Genomic DNA, 14,826 nt, shown 5'->3' on the forward strand with positions numbered 1-14,826 from the left:
TAAGAATTACTAAAATATGTCATATACTTCCCTGCAGAGCTCACAGCTATTACAAAATAAAGGACTAACTTCAAAGTCAACTTACTTGTGCTCCAAAAAACAAGGTACTCCTCTGAGCTAATCTTTACTTCACAGAAAACTTTGAAAGGATTTATACATTTAAGGGAGAAGACACTCCACTTGCAGAGTATGGCTACTGCGCTGAGCAGACAATAAAGACCATCCTTAAGGGACCAGCCATAAGCACCTTTCCACCAGGAGTATGAAAGAACAAGACAGAAGACACCGACTTAAATAAAGTTTATTTTAAAAAAAGAAAAGAAAAAGGTGGTTATTTTGTAATGCCATGGTTGTAGGACAAAGAGGCAGCATATCGCCTTTCCCTAACCATGTTTTTTTCTTCTGCACAAAGGTAGCTAATGTTACAAAAGTCAACAAACTTTCTCCAAATACTAGGTTTTATAGGCCACATATGGTCTCAGTGATGAACATCTTCCTTTTATAACCTCGTAAAAATGTAAAAAACCTTTTTAGTTTTTGCCCCATACAAAAAAGACTGGGCCAAACTTGGCCCGTGAGTGGAGTCTTCTGACCCCTGGTATAAAATAATCTTATCAGAGAAATTGTTCTCTTGAGGCTTTTGATACCTGTTGCCCAAAGTCAAGTAAAGAAGGACTTTATTTACAACTAGATGTGGCTGTGACAGAAGTAGACTTGGAGAGTTCTGTTCACCCTTTACTCTCCCCGTTTTTTTCCATTCATTCCTTTCATAAGTCTAACCACCAACTATATATTTTTAAGTATTGTGTTAGCAAAATTTCCAGTGTTTTTCTCTAAAAGAGTAATTCCTTCAGTTTCTCTAAGCCAGGAATTATTAGGTCTTACTATTCATGTTGCATGTGTGTCCAACCCGAGGTCAAGGACAGCTGTAAATTCATAACATTTAAAACATTTTTTTTTTTTTGCAAGTTTTTAACAAAGCCAAGTCACAATGTCAAAAGGTAGGACATGCCTGCAGGATAAATCAAGATTAAAAATCAAGAGGGGATTCAAGGGAACTCATGATTACAAAAAGAAAAAAAGAAAACTCTTACCTAACAAAATGATATCCTTATACTCCAAACAGCCTCTTGAAACCACAGATTACATGAAAAATACATAGCTCTCTATTTAAAAAGATAATTGTTTTTTCCCACAGGTTAAGTCTTTCTTCCATACTGGGGCTCAGTCCCAGGCCCTTGTATATGCTAAGCAGGCACGCAACACAACTACAGCCTGAGCCCAAGTTGACACATTAAAAAAAAAAAAAAAAAAAACAACTTAGATTGCATTCCAAATAATTTCCTCCACTTCCCTAATTTGATGTCAGAGAATCTGGATCTAGGTAGGGCCCTTCATTAGCTATTTCAGCCTCAAAATAGTTACAAGCCAGGTGTGGAGATTTATGTCCATAATCCTGAAGCTGAGAAAAAAGGACACTGTAACAAGTTCAAGGCTAGCCTGGGCTACAGAATGAAACCCAGTCTCAAAACAAAAGCCCACTATATTTTAGGGCAAATATTGCCTCAGAAGCAATTTGTACTTTTTTAACTCAGAAGGAATGGTCATGTTTCCTTCAGGATGTGAGCTTTCTGTATCTGGCTAAATATACAAAATGAGGGGAAGACCTTTTTAAAAAAGACAGAAGGGCACAGGAGTTCAGTACTAAAATAGAAAGGTTACCCTAATTCCAGATCTTTGGTAAAGATACTATAACTGATTGCCCACACCACCAAAACATGGCACATTTACAAGTGACTGTGATTTTGCTTTTAAACATGTAAACAAAGGGGGAAAGCCTTAGGAAATTTTGGAAAATACATTAGTCTCAGTTCTCTTAAATACAACAGACACAATTCATGGGTGGAAGGAGCAGAGTGGGCCAAGGTTATCGCTTCCGTTCGCCTCTCTGTGTCCTTTTCTTTTCCTTCTCCTTGCGTTCCTGCTTGGCTAGTTTGTCCTTCTCCCTCTGCAGCTTGTCCTGTTCCTTCTTCCTTTGGGACTCATCCCGAAGTGAGTCTCTCTCCAATTTCCGAGCATTGAGAACATCTTCCACGTTGGTGTTTCGGAACAAGGCTACCAGTGAGTTAAGGGATTCAGGCCTAAATCCTGTAGGCAATAATCTTGCTCCCTCTTCAGTCTGGATGACTGTCTCTACACACTGAGTTCTGAATGCACTCTAGCTATTCCTAGAACAGGAAAAGCATCTTTGGTTTGGACTAGAGATGGCTCAGTGGTCATAGGCACTTGCTCTTACAGAGAGGACCTGGGTTCAGACCCACAGTGGTTCATTCCTATGCATAACTCCAGTTCCAGGAGATCCAGTGCCCTCTTCTGGCCTCTGTGGGCATCAGACATTAGGCACAAGTACACATGTATGCACGCAAAACACTCATTTAAAAAAAAAAAAAAAAAATCTTTGGTTTAATGGTAAGTCTTAATGTTACAATTCGCCCTAAAATGTTCCTTGGATTAAAAAAAAATCTCATTTGGAAAACTAAGCCTGAACTTTGGAATATTTTATAAAAAAAATGAAGTTCATTAACAAGAACATCTGAAAAATACTGTTTACACTTGCAAATAAAGTCGATCCAAACAAAAAACAAAAAATTCTCACTCCAGTCTAAAGCAAAACAACTGCTGTGGAGCCTAGAGCACATCAATGGAGCATCACTGTGGCTTACAAAATGCTTGGAAGCAATGAAGTTCATTCTTAAAAATAAACCTTAATTTGACCTTTTTCCTAAAGTTTAAATGAAAAACCAAGTTATGCTGTCGACACTAAACTCAGATGAGATGAGTTTAACAAAAGTTAGAAAACAGTCAAAAAAAAATGTATTCCTTATTTAACTTTAAAAATAAAATATTGGGCTGGGTCAGCAGTTGAGAGCACTGGTTGCTCTTCCAGAGGACCTGGGTTCAATTCTCAGAACCCACATGGTGGCACACACAACCATCTGTAACTCAAGTTCCAAAGGATCTGCCATCCTCTTTTGGTCTCTGGGGGCATTATGAACACATATGGTGCACATGCATAACATGCAGACAAAACATTAAAAAAAAATCTTTAAAAAAAGGCACCAGGCAATTAGTCTCCTCTATACTCTTAAAATATGACTTTTTCTACTCTAGGCTATACAGTGCCAGCCTGGGAGGAGAGCTAGGGAGCAGGGCACTAGCCTAAGCATAGACGAGGCCCTACTGTCAGTCTGTCACGCCAGAAGTGAACTCCTGAGATAACCCCTGACAGCGCACTATAGCCTCTTACCTCAAAGGGGAGCTCTAAATTTACCTGCTTAGGAAACATCTCATAGATATATATTTTTCCCTTTAGTTGGGTATGATGGCTCATGCCTTAAAGGACAGCCTCCAATATAGTCAGTTTCAGTTTAGTCTGGACTAAAAGAGACTCCTGTCTCAAAAAAAAACAAAACAAAAACAAACAACAACAACCACAACAAAACAAACAACAAAAACCCAACAAGAAGCCAGGTGTGGTGGTACATTCCTTTAATCGTAGCCCTCAAAAGACAGAGGCAGGCATATCTCTGTAAGTTCCAGGCCAGCCTGGTCTATATATATAGTTCCAGGTTAGCCATAACTATCTAGTAAGATCTTGTCTCATAATAAAAATAAATAAATAAATAATAAAATAATATAAATTAATTTTAAAAACCACCTCCTTTGTTAGGTGTGGGGCATGCTTTTAAACAGAGTACTTGGAGGTGGAGACGGAGATCAGGAACTCAGTTACCCTGGCACGTTGGAGGCTAGTATAGGCCTTGTTAACTCGGTTTTGGGTGTAGATTATTTGCTAAGTTGGCTATCCATGGCTGTGCTAGGCATAGGGCTCCCAATACTGACAGGACAGGACTTCCCTGGAGAGAGGGAGCCTGTAGCAGTGACAGCAAAATGACAACTGATCTCTGTGAGAAACAAAAGCGATGGACATAGAGAAGGATACTTCTGTCAGAACTGACGTTTGCTGTTGAAGCACCCAGATCACCTTTCTCATCTGCTTCAGTGAGTGACGTTAAGGAAAACCAGGTGGACAAAAAGGCCCTCCCACATCGCAAAGTAAGCGTGAAGAGCATCGCATTGACAAGGGTAAGCAGCAGGTTGGATGCAGTGAGGATGGGGGCACTGCCGCGTGAAGAGCATTGCATCGACAAGGGTAAGCAGCAGGCTGGATGCAGTGAGGATGGGGGCACTGCCGTGTGAAGAGCATCGCATCGACAAGGGTAAGCAGCAGGCTGGNCTGGATGCAGTGAGGATGGGGGCACTGCCGTGTGAAGAGCATCGCATCGACAAGGGTAAGCAGCAGGCTGGATGCAGTGAGGATGGGGGCACTGCTGAGACTCATTTCTGAAAATCTTAACATGGCGGGAAATGCCTGAAGCTTCTCAACAATCTTCTTAGAGGCTAAAAAGAAGAGTCAGGTGGTCTGCAAAGACCACCACACTGACATTACCTAATAGCCAGGGCAAGACATTCTCAGACAGCGCTGCTCCCCCAGCATGCGGGAGATGGAAGCAGAAAGATCAGGAGGTTAGCCATTCTTACAGCAAGTTCAAAGCCACCTCCACTGCATGACACATACAGTGTGATTCTCAGAGCCTCCAGGAACTTTCAACAAGCCCAATCATCCATGGTCTCTATCTTTTTTTTCCCCCAAAACCAATTTTTTTATTAGATATTTTCTTCATTTACATTTCAAATGCTATCCTGAAAGTCCCCTATTCCCTCCCCACACCCCATGGTCTCTATCTTAAGGCTACTTTATATCAGAAACTCAGAAAAAGCCCAGAGATCTGTGTTTTAACCTCAGGAGGACTCATACCTTAAAAGCTGTTTTTTGGAAGCCAGGCGTGGTTATGACGCCTTTAATCTCAGTGTAGAAGGTGAAGGTGGGAGGATCTTTGTGAGTCTGAGGGCAGCCTGATCTACATAATGAGACTGCCTCAGAAAGTTATTGTTGGCAGAAAGCCAAGTATGATGCTACAGTACGTATGAGTAGCAACGGTGGTTTGTCTTGACTCTCAGCTGCATGGGATTCAGAATCATCCCGGACGCGAACCTCTGGGATGTCTGTGTGAGTGTCTAGATGGACTGAGCCTGACAGTGGGAGGCAACCTTCCCTTGGGTTACAGTCTTGGACTGAATCAAAAGGAGAGGCAGGCTGATAACAGCATTATCTCCCTCTGGGTTCTGACTGGATGTAATGTTACCAGCTGCTGCCTGCTCCTGCTGCCCTGTTTTCCCCACCATGGTGGAGGGTATCAGTTCAAAACAAGAGGAACTAATACAGTGTCCCTCAAGCGCAAGGAATTACAGTACTTCCTAATTCTATCTGGAACAGTTACATGTTGAATTAGAAGTCACATGTTAACTATTCCAACATCATTTCTGGAACCCACAAGGGCCCAGGGCCACTGACAACTTGAAAGAGGAAACTAGGCTACAACTAGTAGCCTACAACTAGGGACTGCAACTTCTCAGGGGTGATGTAGTCTGTCCAACATTCCCAGCACGAGCCTCATGGGAATGGTGCTGAGCCTCCAAAAAGGATATTCCTCTTCGTCTGTCACGTCGGCATACTGGGCCAGCAGGGCTGCTTTCCTCTGCTTCTCTTCTTCTGAAACCACCCTGGGCTTCACTACAATCTGTGCCTGCTTCTCAATCAAGGTGGCGATGGCCTGCACCTCATCTGTGTGGCAGACAGGAGAGACAAGGACAGCGGGTAAGTGAAAACAAGCTCCCAAACCACTAGACTCCCTAGTGGTCGGTGTTGGTAGTAACAGCTCTGTTCATATTTGCTGGTCCCTGGCCCCCTAGTGGTCGGTGTTGGTAGTAACCGCTCTGTTTGTATTTGCTGGTCCCTGGCCCCCTAGTGGTCGGTGTTGGTAGTAACCGCAGGGTTCGTATTTGCTGGTCCCCGAAAGCTGAGGACGGGGCCATTCAGGAAAAGGTATGAAGGCTAGGCTTTAGGCCTTCTAAAAAGTATTTTAGATTGTGTATTTATTGGGGAGGGTGTGCACCGAAGTCTACAGGACAACTGTGGGGAGACAGTTTCCTCCTTCATGGGATTCCAGGGATAGAACTCGGGACACCAGGCTCATGCACTAAGCACCTTGCTAAACCATCTCATCAGCCCTAGGGGAACATTTTAAAAACACCAATACCCGGGGCTACGGACAGCTCCATGATTAAGACTACCACAGTCTGTGCCTGCTTCTCAATCAAGGTGGTTCTGGCAAAGGACTGGAGTTTAATTCCCAGCCCTCCTATCAGGTGGCTCAGTCTCCCGTAACTACAGCCTGATGGGATCCGATGCTTCGGTGAGCACCTCCACTCACGCACACACCCACACACAAACTATGTACATTAAAAGTAAAAAAACAAAAAAGATATTAACAAACGTGTGTGTGTGTGTGTGTGTGTGTGTGTGTGTGTGTGTGTATGTGTGTGTGTGCAAACCAGCTTTGCTTTTATGTCCAGCTAAACAAACCAACACCAATAACCAATACCTGGGCCCCAAGCGATTATACTGTATACTCAAGACTGAGGACCAACATTGTATAATTTAAGTTAGATTCTTTATAAGTTTGGCTTCTGTGTTTTTCAGTTCTCTGTCGCTAATTTACCATCCTAATGAGCATGTAAGCCCATTCCTTTTCCATTTTTCAAAGGAAAAGGATTCAGCCAAGTGGAGTAGAAATTCAACCCTAATGTAGGCCATGGAATGAAAATATGAACACGGTGGATGGGCAGTGGCGTGGCTCAGTGGGTGAAGGCTCCAGCCTTCAAGACTGACCACTGAGTTCAGAAGACTACAGCTGACCCAAGGCATGTGACTCGAATCTATTAGGGGCACAGGGTTCAAAGCAATTGCAAATGATGCAGGTATGGTGGCCCACACTGGTAGCCCTTGGGAGGTGGAGGGAGCCTGAACTGTATAAAGAAAGTTTGTTTCCAAAACAAAACAAAAGAAACGAAATGAAACAAAAAGCACACCCACACCACAGGGAAGATGGCTGTGGTCGAGGTGGATTGGAAAGACAAAGGATAAAAGGAAATCAGGATTGCTAAAACTTTAAAGAGAGTATCTGGGCGCTAGCTGAAGCAAATTATCTTAGGAAGATCGATATCCAAAGAAGAAAAGGACACCCTTGCCCCTTAACAGCTGATGGGCAAAGACCCGGGAAGATTGGACCAGAGACTCTGAGGCCAGCATGGGAGTGGGGGTGGTAGGGAGGGGGGGGGTGAGGGGTGGCTTAGTGAGTACAGGAGCTCTGGCACCTTCATGACCTGAATTTCCTCAAGGTGGAAAGACGGATCCAAATCCTCAAAGCTGTCCTGACCCTCATACCACACACACACACACACACACACACACACTACGCATAATATGCACAGGCATACACAGATTTTTAAAAAGTAAGGCCAACTCTACCTTCCTTTTTTACTTTGGTGGTGACATCCCGAGTTTCTGACCATCGTCCCACAATTTCCTTACAGATATCAAGGAGAGAATCTTCTTCCTAGTTGGAAAAGCACACCAATGAATTTCCTGAAAAGCCCTCAGAAACAACAGCAACCTAAGGAAGGACATCACTCTCCCCATGGGCGAAAAGGACTTGGGCCACAGGTGACAGTGCGTCTCACTGGAGGCTCCGGATGGACACAGAAGCCATCTTTTTTTTTTTTTTTTTTTTTTAAGATTTATTTATTTATTNTATGTAAGTACACTGTAGCTGTCTTCAGACACTCCAGAAGAGGGCGCCAAAGCTTGTTACAGATGGTTGTGAGCCACCATGTGGTTGCTGGGATTTGAACTCAGGATCTTCAGAAGAGCAGTCAGTGCTCTTACCCGCTGAGCCATCTCACCAGCCCCCACAGAAGCCATCTTGACTGTCTAAGACTCCACGCCTGCTGTCCAGAGCACCCATGCTACCCTGCTTCACCCTCCATTTTATTTTAGGGCTGTTCGAGACAGGGTTTTCTCTGTAATTGCCCTGGCTGTCCTGGAACTCTCTGTAGATCAGGCTGGTCTCAACTCACAGAGATCTGTCTGCCTCTGCCTCTGGAGTGCTGGGATTAAAGGCGTGTGCCACCACCACCCAGCTTCACTTTTCATTTTAAAGAAGGAAATGCTTTATTTTTTTAATTAGTAATTGCATCCATTGTCTAATCTTAGGATACAGTAAACAATGTTTAGTTTTTTGTTTTGTGTGTGATGTGTGGTCTGTGTGATGTGTGGTGTGTGTGATATGTGGTGAACACTATGGCGTGCCTGTGGAGTCAGAGACAACTGTGGGAGTTGGATCCCTCCTTCCACCACGTGGGTCTCAGGAATTCAACTTCAGTGACTGGCAGAAAACACATTTACCTGCTGAGCCACATCACTGGTCTTACATTATGTACATACTGTAGAATCAATCCAATTATTTCCTTAATTCATTACTTACCATTTTCCTGTGGGAAAAGTTAAAAACACATCTATAGTTGAAACACACTATATTTTTACATTGTTATTTATGATAGTCTCCATTTCACGGTATAGATTACTAAAGTGTCTCCCCTTTTCCCTTGCCTAACTTTATTTTTTTGGAGGAAAACTTGTTGCCCAAATCAAAATTCTATCCTTTATTTGTTATGTTGGTTTGGTATCTTTTTGTTTTTTATGGCCCAGACTAGCTTCCAACTTGCTAAGTAGATGAGGTTGCCCATGAACCTCTTATGTCTGACTTTCAAGTACTAGGGTCTAATGGGAATTTTGGTTTCTTTAGCAAACAAAGAGATATTATAAGAACATGTTTTTGTTTTAATCCCAGGTGTGGGATAGGGGGCCACTTCTGATTGTCCAGAGCAGCCGACTGTGACTTGCCTCATGCTCTAGCAGGGGTGTGATTTTGCCAGGTGCAGATAGTTTCTGCGATTGTTGTGATGTCTGGAATTCTGCGGACTTTTCAGAGAATATATAAATTCAAGGGTCTCCAGGAGGCAGAGTAGGTAGTTGATTGATTTTTTTGTTTGTTTGTTTGTTTTGTTTTGTTTCGAGACAGGGTTTCTCTGTGGTAGTTGATTGTTGTTGGCCATGGTTTGTTAAGAAGTAGTCACGTGCAAAGAAGAAAGAAGAATAAGGAATTAGATATTCTGATCACAAAGATCAAACTTGCCCCAAGGAACTCAGCACTCCTACTCAACAGGAAGCAGTCTAGGGGTAACATCGCCGCCTTCCTGACCCCTGACTTTACTCAGGGACCTCTTTCCTTTCTTCTCTATCCTTTCTTCTCCATTACCTAGTGTATGGGGTTGAAAGGATGTAAGAAAGAAGAACCCACCAAGTAGCCAAAGCCCAGCGACACTGGGGTTAAATGCTTGCTGCCGTGGGTGGCTAGCCTAGGCTGGCCTTGACCTTACAGCAATCCTCCTGCCTTTGCCTCCCAAGTGCTGGGATTACTAACACACACCACTATTCCCAGCCCAGCTCTTAACAATTACGTACCGCCTCCCACAGAGATGTGAAGAGTCAACACAGACTTGCTGCAGGAAATTCCTTCTCCCGCCCTTCATCCTTTTAGCAGGGATGCTAACATACATATACAACTTTGGTCCAACAACACCCACCACCACCACCACCACCAAGCACAGAAAAACAGCCCTAGATAAGGAAAGGAGAGGCAAAAGAAACAGGACAGTCCCGGAGGACACACCAGCTTGTCCTTCCATTCTCCCCACCTGGCCCAAAGGAACCCACTCATCATTTCCTTTTAGTCCCCCCCCCCCCCATTAAGGATCTGCTGTGTTCAAGGTACAAAGACAAGAGCTAAGAGTCTGTGATTAAATCACTCTTAGCTAGACTTCACTACTTAAAGTCCTAACATAGGACTATAACTAAGTGGTAAAGGCTTTCCTTTCTAGAACAGCTCTCCACAATAGGCTGTCTATTTTGTTCCTCCAAACACTTCAAGCAGTGTCAAGGAGAAAATAGTTCTATCAATAATAAAAATAATATATGATGCATGAGTTGATCATGTACTGCAGGTACTGCTGGAGAAACAGAAGGTGTAGGAAAGCTTTTATTTTCTCCGGAGAGCAAACTACCTTGAATCTTACCTCAAAGTCTTGCTAACAAACGTCATCATCCTGAACAATGAATCTAACTTGTTTCTCCAAGAATGAGATTTCCTACAAAAGTCAAGGGCCTCTGACATGACATGGAGTCAAACAGAACTGTGAACGATGGACTGGCTACAGACCATAGTCTTTGGTTCTTTTATCTCTGTAGAGAAATGGTCTCAGTTGCTTCACCAGCAGGACTCCTGCCTCACCATTCGATTCCTGGCATTTCTTCCCCAAAGTCAGCCTACATATAGATGAGGTTTCATAAAACTATGAAAAAATTAAACATGATATCTGAATTTGATACATGCAGGGTAGGGGTGGGGGAATCATCCTTAAAATGATTTTGTCTTCTGCAGTTTATGCAAGAGGCAAATGATTCTTGATGTTTCTTTTCTTTGTTTTTTCCAGACAGGGTTTCTCTGTGTAGCTCTGGCTGTCCTGGAACTCACTCTGTAGACCAGGTTGGCCTGGAACTCAGAAATCCGCCTGCCTCTGCCTCCCGAGTGCTGGGATTAAAGGCGTGGGCCACCACTGCCCAGCTTGATGTATCTTGATTGTTGCCTCTTCTACTAAGAGTCTAGACAAGCACTTGCTTCTTGTTAACTAGTAACAGACACAGACTGTATCAACATCACCATGGAAAACACTAAGTATCAAACTCAACTGCTTCCTGGAGTTTCCAGGAACCTCACAGCCTCTTATTCTTTCTTCTTATAATCTGAAATTTGGAGTCAAACGACAGAATTGGTTGTGCTATATTCCCACAGAACCCCCGAGTTCCTCACAAGCTGTGTTAGCTCTTTTCCATTTATAGACCATGTGGTTCTTGCCAGTGGGATCAGGGACAGCTGCGTCAGTGTGTCATATTTCCAGCATGTCCTCAATGAACTGATGAACTTCAGTGTGAGCGTCTCTAGTATGTGTCCCATTCCCAAAAATTATTTTTTGGGTTTGAAAAACAAACAAACAAAAAAAAAAAAACCCTTCCATTTCTTTACATAAGGAAGGTACGGCTGGAGAGATGGCTCAGTAGTTAAGAGCACTGACTGCTCTTCCAAAGTTCTTGAGTTCAAATCCCAACAACCACAAGGTGGCTCACAACCACCTGTACAGCTACAGTGTGTACTCAATGTACATACAAGATAAATAAAAACCTTTTTAAAAAGACAAAGTATTTCAGATACATATATGTAAAAAATAATAAATCTTTAAAAAAAAAAAAAAAAGGTACATCCAGGAGCTGGAGAGATGGCTCAGCGGTTAAGAGCACTGACTGCTCTTCCAGAGGTCCTGAGTTCAATTCCCAGCACCCACGTGGCAGCTCACAACCATCTGTAACGGGATCTGATGTCCTCTTCTGATGTGTTTGAAGACAGCTACTCATATACATAAAATAAATATTTAAAAATAAGAATGTACACGCACATTTATATCTATGCTCACCATACCTTTTGATTCTCCTTACTATTCCCTGAATATTGACTTTAAGGACACTAGACAAACCCATTCTCCAAACCTGCTCATTGTGATAGACATCAAAGAACAAAGCCTTTGATGGGCGGCTGACTCTCACAGTAGCACTTTGGTTTTCCAGAGATGCCTACACCGTGTGGGAGGATAACAGTTTCTGTGGTATTTAGTGCCGATGCAGCAAATTTTACTTTTGAGCTGATTGTATTCATTTATTAGATTAGCACTTCTTTTATTTTATGTGTATGCATATTTTGGCTTCGTGTATGCCTGCATACCACATGTGTGCCTGTTAACCCATGGAGGTCAGAACAGGTTGTCCAATCCCCTTAAACTAGAACTACAGATGGTTGTGAGCCACCGTGTGGGGGCTGGGAATGGAACTCAGGTCCTATGTAAGAGCAACAAGTGCTCTCAATTACTGAGCCATCTTTCCAGCCCCCAACTCGATTATATTAAAAGGGAAGACTCTACAGGACAGTCCCAGGCAAGAGAGGTAGGGAATCTAATCTATGCATGTTTCTGTTGGGAATGGGACAGGAAGGGATGAACTCCACACAAATATCAGATTAGAAAAGTGGGTGTCTTGATCACCTGATACATAAATACAGCTTTAAATTACAAATTTCTAAATTAGTGTGTCTCCCTGTTCTGGTTTGCCAGGGTCTCACTTGGCAAACCCAAAGTTGGCCACCCACTTGTTCTGCAGGGCTGGGATTACAAACATGCATCGCATCGAAGTGATGAATCTGCTTTCGAGTCTTTGAGACAGGGTTTCTCTGTGCCCTGGCTGTCCAGGAACTCACTACATAGACCACAAAGGCCAGTCTCAACCTCCTGAGAGCTGGGATTAAAGGTTTGTGCCCCACCCACGAACCTGCTTCTTTTTTGGTTGTTTTGTTTTTTTGAGACAAGGTCTCTCTGTGTAGACCAGAAGAAACATTCTGCATGGCCTTGAAGTCACAGAGATCAGCCTCCTGAGTGCTAGGATTAAAGATGTGCACCAGCCACCATTCCATGCAAATACCTTATCTGTTTCCAGTCCCTCTTCATCACAGGGTACCGCCCTACCCAGCACACATTAATAATTACTGAATTTCCCAACGTTACTTATCGTGAAAAGATCTCCATTACCTTACCAATTGAGGACTCTAATTACTGAAATTGGAGCCAAGAGGGAACTTCCCACAGGCTTTTGTCATGGGACAGCCCGGAGACTACCCCCTAATGGACAGACACCTCAAAAACATTTTACTCCCCTCTCTGAACATCGCAAACCATAGAAATGCAACTATTAGACGTTTATGATCAAACTGTCATTTACACATCTCAATGACTTCAGTACACTCTCTAGCACATTCAAAGGCACCCCAGGGAGCCTTGATGCCCGGAATATGGATCGCATCCTCTCTATACACCTGCAGCCCAAAATCTGGCGAGGGAGCAGCAGCCCCCTTCTCCCTCAGAGTTATGCTTCTTCCCGGTGAAACCACTAAGCCCTCGTGGCAGCAAAAGGAGAAGAGAAACGTGAAGTAATGAAAGAGGTTCCCAGATTTCTCCGTGAGGTTGATAGGATGTGTCCGGACTACTCTACTCACCAAGAAAGCAGAGAGGATACCCTGCAGGGCGTCCAGCTTCTCTTCCTCCTCCTCCTCCTGTAGGACGCCAAGGATGTAAGCGGCGTAAACGGCCCGGTCCACTCCCAGCGCCTCCAACCGTCCGTCAAGCCAGGATCCAAAACCCCCGCTATCGCCTTCACCGAGGACTGCCGCGGCCACTTCGCTGGGCGCCGCCATGCTGGGGACAGGGTCCTGCCGGACCCGAGGGTGCCTACCGCAGTGCCTGATGGGCCGCGCCACTGACCCAGCGCGCATGCCCGGAGAGGGATTCTCCACCCCTGCGCGCCGGGCTGTGATCCGCGGTTTGAAGCATCTTTATGTCCTCGCAGCAAGCGCCTCTTGGTGTAAGCGTGGTCGCGTGGGCCCCCAGGAACTCCGGCAGGTGAGTTTTGATAACCGGCTCGTTATCATTGGCAACGATCGGATTCAGTGTCATTGTCAGCAACGCGATAGAGAGCTCAGAGGACTGTCGCTCACCACAGATTCGGGCACTTCTGCTTCTGCTGCTCCGCGCCTGGCAGGCACTTATGGGATGTGAAGCCAGGATGCCCCACTGAGTCTTGGGTCTCGGAATACCACCGTCACTGCCATTCCAAGCCGCCCTCCCTGAAACCCCACATTTCAGAAGACGTTCTCTGATTCATCTCCGTACAGAGACACATAGTAGGTTCTCAACAGTTAAACAAGCAGCCTCGGAGTCGTGGCTTTTACTTATTGCTTCCGTGTTTCCACAGGAATACCTTTGTGGACTGTCTTAGAGTTTCTGTTGAGATAAGACACCATGGCCGAAAGCAACTAGGAGAGAAAAGGTTTATTTCTGCTTCCACTCTCAGGTCACACACACCGTCACTAAGGGGAAGTCACAGGAACTCAAGGCTCGAACCTGGAAGCAGGAGCCTGGGAAGGTCGCTGTTTAGTGGCTTGCACCTCTTGCCTTGTTCAGATTGCTTTCTTCTACCATCTAGGAGACCCCTGCCCAGGGATGGCACCAGCCACAATACGTTGGGCTTTCCCACGTCATTCACTAATCAGGAAAATGTCCCACAGGCCAATCTTGTAAGAGGTCGTTCTCTCAATTCCCCCCTTCCCAAATGACTGTAGTATGTGTCATGTAGACACATGACAGCCAGCCCAAGGAATAAGTCCTGTCCCCTGCCAGGGACTGTGCTAAGAGGTTTCCATGAAGTATCTGTTGTCACCTTCCCAACAACCCATCGAGGAGATGCTTTTATGGTCGATTAAAAGATAAGGAAACTGGAGCGATGGCTCATCTGATAAGAGCACTGGCTGCTCCTCCAGGGACCGGGGTTCAATTCCCAGCACTCATGTGGCAGGCAGCTCACAACTGTCTGTCACTTCCAGGGGATCTGGCACCCTCACACAGACAGATATACATGCAGGCAAAACATCAATGACATTAAAAAGGGGGGGGGGGTAAGGAAATGATACACCATGAGAGAGAACCTAACAGGGGAACAGAGCTCTACCAGCAGAATGCCAGCTCTGGCCTGAGGTGGGCTAGACCCAAACTACAGAGGAGGAGGAGGAAGAGGAGGCCGTGAGGGGCCTT

General features: G+C 44.5%; 1 protein-coding gene across 1 annotated transcript; it reads right to left on the reverse strand.

Moving 5' to 3' along the window:
* Nucleotides 1-286: 286 nt before the first annotated feature.
* On the reverse strand, nt 287-13,456 carry Ccdc43 (coiled-coil domain containing 43). The gene is made up of 5 exons (XM_021212885.1): nt 13,236-13,456; nt 7,493-7,580; nt 5,611-5,746; nt 4,004-4,062; nt 287-2,115 (listed from the first exon to the last, which is right to left on the reverse strand). The coding sequence occupies exons 1-5, from the start codon at nt 13,431-13,433 to the stop codon at nt 1,928-1,930; spliced, it is 669 nt and encodes a 222-aa protein (XP_021068544.1). The 5' UTR covers nt 13,434-13,456; the 3' UTR covers nt 287-1,927.
* Between the last annotated feature and the right edge of the window lie 1,370 nt (nt 13,457-14,826).

This window comes from Mus pahari, chromosome 14, assembly GCF_900095145.1.
Source record: "Mus pahari chromosome 14, PAHARI_EIJ_v1.1, whole genome shotgun sequence".
NCBI classification, from domain to species: Eukaryota; Metazoa; Chordata; class Mammalia; order Rodentia; family Muridae; genus Mus; species Mus pahari.

Excerpts from the sequence above, each read along its gene's own strand:
- Ccdc43 (XM_021212885.1), bottom strand. The coding sequence starts at position 13,433 with ATGGCGGCGCCCAGCGAAGTGGCCGCGGCAGTCCTCGGTGAAGGCGAT. Across the intron at positions 5,747-7,492 it reads CACCAAAGTAAAAAAGGAAG|ATGAGGTGCAGGCCATCGCC; the intron begins GTAGAGTTGGCC and ends TCTGCCACACAG. Across the intron at positions 2,116-4,003 it reads AAACGTCAGTTCTGACAGAA|CCTTGTTCCGAAACACCAAC; the intron begins GTATCCTTCTCT and ends ACTCACTGGTAG.